The sequence below is a fragment of the Medicago sativa genome, chromosome 8 (genome assembly GCF_051527215.1).
Source record: "Medicago sativa cultivar Bolivia chromosome 8, Bolivia_mono, whole genome shotgun sequence".
Lineage (NCBI taxonomy): Eukaryota > Viridiplantae > Streptophyta > Magnoliopsida > Fabales > Fabaceae > Medicago > Medicago sativa.
Window position 1 is genome coordinate 71,403,445 of NC_140756.1, and position 7,198 is coordinate 71,410,642.

Genomic DNA, 7,198 nt, shown 5'->3' on the forward strand with positions numbered 1-7,198 from the left:
ATAACATAATTTTTTACCGAAGCTATCCAAAATATAGGCACACATATCATTACCTCAAAAAACAAAAAAAGTGTTCGTATCATCACCAATAAACAGCAAGCAAATCAAAGAAAACTGGGATAGTAGGAGGCACAATTATTGTGATGAAATCACCCTACTTCATAATATTTGTAATCAATATAGGAAGCTTTTTTAATAAAAAAATAATAATAATACTAAACCAAACATCCGCTTGAAGTTGAGACTTCAAATTACTTTTAAGTTAAAATTATAGTTTTCGAAAACAGATAAACAAATTATTCAACCGAACGAGATAATAATATTGTCAGTCAAAAAAAAGAAGATAATGATATTGTTACATTCCACAAGAAAAAGTAACTATTAATTAACAGAATGCAACCATGCCACAAGTTGGGGTATTATAAAACAATTCCACATAAATGAACTCGGGTTTATGGCTCCACACATGAAGTTACTGTGTCCTCATTCTGCTACTTTCTGCGGCCCTTACCTGAGAGAAATATGGATGTGCCTACAGGATATACATCAAGGAAACAAAATGTTACATCAAAAGATAATTATGTAAGTACTCATGCGAATCAAGGTACTAAAACAAAAGAAGAATCAGTAAAGGTGAATAAACGAGTTCTTTATTATTACCATTGCTTCTCTTGCTGTTAGCCTGTCCTGGTGGTCATATCGAAGGAGCTTATCAAGATAATCGATTGCCTGCATGTAGAATATTGAAATGTTTATAATCCACATATGAGAATTGTTAAATTGCAGTATAAACTAAGTGTTAGGTCCCAATGCAATAATGGAGAATGGATTAAATGACCTCGGGAGACACAAGATGCTGATTATCTGCATTGATAAATTTAGACCAAGGTTTGCGACTGTGCCTGGAAAAGGAAATAGAATACCAAGAATAGGTAGTTAGGAAACATTAATACTTCATACACCTATCATGAAGAAATGAAGTAAAAATAAAAGCAGCGAACTTCTTAGGAGAGGGCCAAGGGAGACACTATTGCATTGTCATGGAAAATACAACAACAATAGAAACAAATCCTTATCCGACTAAGCGAGGTCGGCTACATACATCAAACAACACCATGATGTTCTATCATATATCACATCTCTATCTAACTCGTTAATCTCTAGATCTTGCTAAATAGTTTTTCTTCATACCGACAAATTTGTTATGACCGGTAGAAAATCAAATGGAAGATAATACCTTCCAACTAGTGCATCAAGTTGAGGATCTAGCTCCAGATGATACTTGTTCAGATATGCATTTAGTTCATCAGTTCCAAGCACCTACAGACCACACAAAAAAGACAAGAAAAACGAAGTTTTAAGATCGAGAAAAAAATATCAATAATAGATTATTATTTTTTGTTGGGGAGTGCACTAGTTTAGAATGGATCTTTCGGCAAGCAAAAAATGAAATAAATAATATAACCATACTTAGGACAGATTGCAGAAAACATTTACTATTTTCACTAATAACTACAAAAGTGCGGCCAAATTTTTTGTATCACCTTATCATGTAATTCCAAAATTTGTATATTAAATATTAAAAATTATGCTACAGGTAGGTTATGGGTTTGAGTTTAAGACTCAATAACTTGCAAATGCAAGGTGATAATACAGGTAGGTTCTGGGTTCGAGTTTAAGACTCGATAACTTGCAAATGCAAGGTGATAGTACTGCCTACAATAGACCCTGAAATGAATCTGACCCTTCATTGCTTTGAGAGTGTTTTGTAGCATGAGATTGTCCTCTTTTACTATTTTCTATACAACATTATATTAACTTGCATAGCATCAACAAGATAACTATGTAATTTATATATAATTATTATAAAGCACTGTGAATGTTACCTTAGCTATTTTTACAAGCTGGTCGTGGTTGTCGTGACCGTAAAAGAAAGGTTCCTTGCGGAATATCTACACGAAGTAAAATGATCACAAGCCAGAATTACATGATTTTTCACACATAATTAAATTCGAAATTTGAATTCATACAGAAATAACGCCAAAGATATGCTTGCTATAATTCTTACCATTCCGGCAAACATACAGCCAAGGCTCCACATGTCTAATGAGTAATCATAGTCTTGCAAATCAACTAGAAGTTCAGGGCCCTTAAAGTATCTGAGAAAGGAAACATAACATTTTTATGGACACTGTCATTCAGGAACATGAAAAACCACAGTCATCCTCAGATAGCAATAGCATAAAAGTCTAGGAAGGTTTACACAATAGTTTTCTGTAATCAAGTTATATGATTGTGGGACCTGAAACACGATACTAAGGAGAGTTGACAGAAGTTAAGATGACCAGACCATAGGACTTCTCCCTTACCACTAAACTAGCACCAAAACCTCCACTATTGGATCCCAAATTCTTAATGGCTTCTTGCTTAACCCTTCTGCTTAACAGCCCTCACACATGGAAAACTAATTTTTGAGCTTCTAATATATTCAGAAACAAGGCCTAATAGGCACAAAAATCCCTTCACAAATATTTTTAATAGGTTCAAATTGAAGCAGAACAAATTAAGTTGGACCATGTAATTATGTAAAAGAGGCGCCTAAGAAATGATAGTATAATAATATAATCAAACAGGACAATTTACTCATACACAAGGTGAAATGATTTTCGAATTTGTAAGCAACATTTATCCAGTATAAATCAGCTAAAGTGATTTGCAATAACTTTTGTTCAAGTCTCAAGTGCCAATGTTTAGCAGCAGCAGTAGCAATAGTGGCCATATCTCAGTTGACCAAGAAAGGAATCACTTTCACACTTGATTTTATTTAAGAAAATTGTAGTTCTTATATTTGATTTATGATGTATTTTTGGTTCATGTTTCAGACCCTTACAATGATGTTAGTGGATATACAAATACTTGGCATGCAAAAATTCTAATAAACTATTCTTATTGGAATATTCCTACTTAAACATGCTAATGACACCTTACAGGTTTCTCTGTATATTGTATATAAAATTTAATAATAAATATTAAATATCATTATGCACAGGCTCATTTGTTTCAAATCTTTCTTGGATGTCTAATAATAGAGTTGAGATTCCAGTCAATTGATTAGAAAACATTACCTTGAAGCCACACGAACATTATATTCCTTTCCTGGATGATAAAATTCAGCAAGACCCCAGTCTATCAAGCGGAGTTTTCGCAATTCATGATCTATCATAACATTGTGTGGTTTGACATCTCTATGCATTATGCCTTGAGAGTGGCAGTAATCCAAGGCCTGCAATTCAAAACTACAACATTCATGTAACAAGAAAAGGTTCTCAATACATCTTCGCACAGGTATGAAGTAACAATTTCAATGATGCATAAGCATAAGCCTATACATGTCAATCAGATACAAAATTCAAACGGCGTCTTCCGAGACGAAAAAAATACTCTAAATACTTTGAAGTTGGAATATATCTGGTTATAGAAAGAAAACAGAGAACAGTCCAAGTATACCACAAGAAGTAGAAGTAACACATTACCTTAAGAAGCTCATATGTGTAATAGCGTATGTCATAATCAGTCAAGGTTGGATACAAAACTTTAAAATCGGTACTGTTGACATACTCAAATATTAAACTTGGAGTTTTAGAGTGCTGGTCTCTGACAATATCAAGAAGCTTGACAATGTTTGGGCCCCCACAAAGGTTCTGAAGTATTTTTATCTCTCTTTTAATCTGCAAAATAATGTTGAAAAATTAAACTGCACAGAAGAAAATAAATGGCGTGGTACATGAAACTGCACAGAACAAAAAGAAAAATTAAAGCTAGCACAATACTTCAACTATGTCTTAATGCACTTACAAGGGCTTTTCAGAATATGGAAGATATATATTACTGAATCCAAAATTTGAGGAACATTTCCTATTCAAAAAATTGGAATCAAAATTGTCTTTGTCCACGCCCTAATTGTTTCATATCACCAATTGGAACGCTAGTTGGGAGCTAGAACAATTTGAATTGGACAATTCCCACATAAAGTTTTAAAAATGGGATTTGCAGAATCAGTTAGCTGCTTAACACTAGAACCACATCATTTCCTAATTCCTACTTGGCTCAATGTAAAATTGTTTTCACCCTTCAAAAGAAAAAGGCCATTATACTATGTCTTACGATGAATTTAAGTTACTTTTTATTTTAGAAATAAATGTTACACAACTGATATTCTGCAAAGTGGTCCAGCCGTTATCCAATACAAAGAAGATTGTGAACCATATGCATGTTAGAAATTTATGTTTGTTTAAATTACATTATTATTTGTGCAGCAAATTTCAAGAGAGAATAATTACAAACAAAGCACCCCTGAGATGGTTTTACTCACATTTTTCAGGTCTTACAAGAAAAGCAAAAAACACCATCAAAGTAAAAAAAAAAAAGTTCACCTTCTTTTTCTTTACGGGCTTGAGAATCTTGATAACACAGCGCTCATTGCTGTTAACATTTATGCCTTCAAACACCTCACTATATTTCCCCCTTCCTACTTTTCTTACAACCTCATAATCATCTTGATCCCTGAAAAAGCCACACATTACACTGATAAATATATTATCAAAATAAAAAATGTAAAAGACAATGGGATTAAGGACACTTTGGCATAAGTTTCATAAAAATTAGACCTAACATTACCAAAATGAAAAATGTCAAAAAGAACAACTGAATTTAGCGCGTTTCGATATTGACCTCATAAAAATTAGACCTCAATACAAGAAAACCTTACTCATTCAAACAAATAGCAAAATATTAAGTTAACTTTGAAATCCAGGGAACAAATGCCATCAATTAACTTCAAATCACCGAAGCATTGACACAGACACTACATTGACGCATCGACACCACTAATAATTTTTGAAAATGGTATAATTGAATGTAATCAAAAGTGTCTGTGTGAGACACACATTCGATCAGAAGGGTCGATGCTACAGAGCTTCAAATCACACTGTAATTATCGATTCTCAATAACCATTGTGGTTCATTCATATCATACCAAAGCTAAAAAGCACAAACACCGGCACAACAATAATAATTTAAAAAAAATAATGAAGTAATTGAATGTAATAAAATCTGCCAATGCCAGACACCGGACACACCTTCGATCAGAAGTGTCGGTGCTACAAAGCTTCAAATCACACAGTAATTATCGATCTTCAATAACCATTGTGGTTCATTCATATCATACCAAATCTATGAAACACAAACACCGACACACCGATAATAATTTTAAAAAAAATGAATTAATTAAATGTAATCAAATCTGCTGATATCGTATCGGACACCGCACTGGCCTCGCCTTCGATCAGAAGTGTCGGTGCTACTGAATACCACAGACAGAAAAGTGCAGTGCAATAGATCCAATCAAAATGATATAATTACAATAAAAATATCCTAATTTCTTATCCCTAAATATACAAAATCAAAATAATATTCTTGCAATTCAACAAATTCAAAAAGAAAAAAAAAATAAAACAGCTAAACAGTTCCAAAGAAACTAAATTCACACACTAATTCATAACCTAATCGAATTCATAAACCAAATCAACGTATAACATAAATCAAAAACACAAAATCAAGATTTCAAAGAAAATTAGGGTTTGCGAAGAACTACCCCCATTGAACAGTGAGAGATTCATAGTCCCAATACTCTTTGGGGCGAATAACATTGACATCGGTGTAGACGCGAGCTTTGGACATTGTTGATGAGATCTGGGAAACGATGATAGTGGTAGTGGTATTAGATTCGTTGGATTGGGTGGGTATGCGTACGTTAGGAGGTTGCGCTACCGGCGCACGTAAGCTAATCAAGGTGCACACTAGTAACAAACGCAGCTGTGGTGCTTGCTTCGGATTCGTGCGCATATTTCACTCGTGTCTTAGGATAATTTACACATATATACTTTTTTTATTTATTTATTTATTACAAGATTATAAATAAATTTTAATTTAAAAAATAAAATAAATTATTAATAATATAATAGGAAAAAACACGTGTTTATGCATTTGATACCTTCGACGGAGCTGCTCATCCATGTAGATTGGAGTGTCTGAAAAATGTCCCTCTTCATGATTTTTATGTACATTTCTTCTTTGATGTTTGGACCTACTAGAGTTTGCGACTTCTTCTTGTGCTTGACTTTCGAAGTAAAGCCTCACGAGTTCTTCATCCATGCCATCATTCATATAATCCATGAACATTTTTGCTAGGTGGGAAGGATTGGAAGGATCCATAAGAAGAGAAGTTTGACGTTGAAGATAAAATGATAGTAAATTGTAGAGAGTTTGTGATGATGATTGTGCATGTTAAAAGCATTTATAAGGTTAATTTGAATAACGGCTAGTATTTAACGACCAGTTTAAATAACAACTAGTTTTTAACCACTAATTTGATTAACAATTGTTTTAAATAATGACTAGTCATATACTAAAAGTTATAATAATTATGAGAATCTAAAAACTATTCAACATACATAACCATCTCAATTAATCTTTCAAAAAAAATCATCTCAATTGAGTTCATATTTTCCGCTAATCACATAGCACAACCAATCTTTCAAGTTGAGTAGGACCACAATGAAGGACAAAACTCTTCATCAAAAAAGTTAACACCGCTCATTCTAAATGCTAAATTCGAATAAATAACCTCTAGTTAAGCTAAAAAAATATATTTTATCATCTCATTAAAGTGTTTTTGAGTATAAGGTTTAAGATCATATTTGTATTTCAAATTTATATTATTTTATACATCCAAGAAAGTACAAAAGTAACGTTGCCTTGCAGAGTAACGTTGCAAAATGTATAAACTAAGTTTGGAAATGAAACACGTTATTCTTTTTTAGTCATTCAAAACACAAATGCACCTTTTAAAGTATTTCTCAACCTCGTATTTGTCGAACAAATATAAAATAAAACAAACAAAAATGCATTTAGTATCTTAATTTAGTATCTTAAATCTTAGAATTGATCTTGATCAAGTTAGCACAATAAATTATTTGGGAGTTACTTCAACCTACTGACAGATCACAAAAACACCAACAGTGTTTTTATTCTTTTAAAAATAACAACAATTCTAAACTGTCACTCCAAATTGTCAACATTACAATACTCCAGGAGTAGGACAAGAGCATTATGCCCTAGTTCAAAGTGACAAGAGTAA

General features: G+C 32.7%; 1 protein-coding gene across 1 annotated transcript; it reads right to left on the reverse strand.

Annotated features, from left to right (window-relative positions):
- Positions 1–227: 227 nt before the first annotated feature.
- On the reverse strand, positions 228–5,753 carry CKA3 (Protein kinase superfamily protein). Its single transcript, XM_085734101.1, has 10 exons — positions 5,654–5,753; positions 4,434–4,563; positions 3,534–3,728; positions 3,126–3,283; positions 2,069–2,159; positions 1,887–1,952; positions 1,238–1,320; positions 839–902; positions 661–729; positions 228–532 (listed from the first exon to the last, which is right to left on the reverse strand). Exons 1-10 carry the CDS (start codon positions 5,737–5,739, stop codon positions 473–475), a joined length of 1,002 nt encoding a protein of 333 aa, XP_085590227.1. The 5' UTR covers positions 5,740–5,753; the 3' UTR covers positions 228–472.
- Positions 5,754–7,198: the final 1,445 nt, after the last annotated feature.

Coding starts and splice junctions, on each gene's coding strand:
- CKA3 (XM_085734101.1), bottom strand. CDS start 5,739: ATGTCCAAAGCTCGCGTCTACACCGATGTCAATGTTATTCGCCCCAAA. Junction 4,564..5,653: donor TCTCTCACTGTTCAATGGGG/GTAGTTCTTCGC, acceptor TGGCTTTTTCAG/GGATCAAGATGATTATGAGG. Junction 903..1,237: donor CTTGATGCACTAGTTGGAAG/GTATTATCTTCC, acceptor TTCCTTTTCCAG/GCACAGTCGCAAACCTTGGT.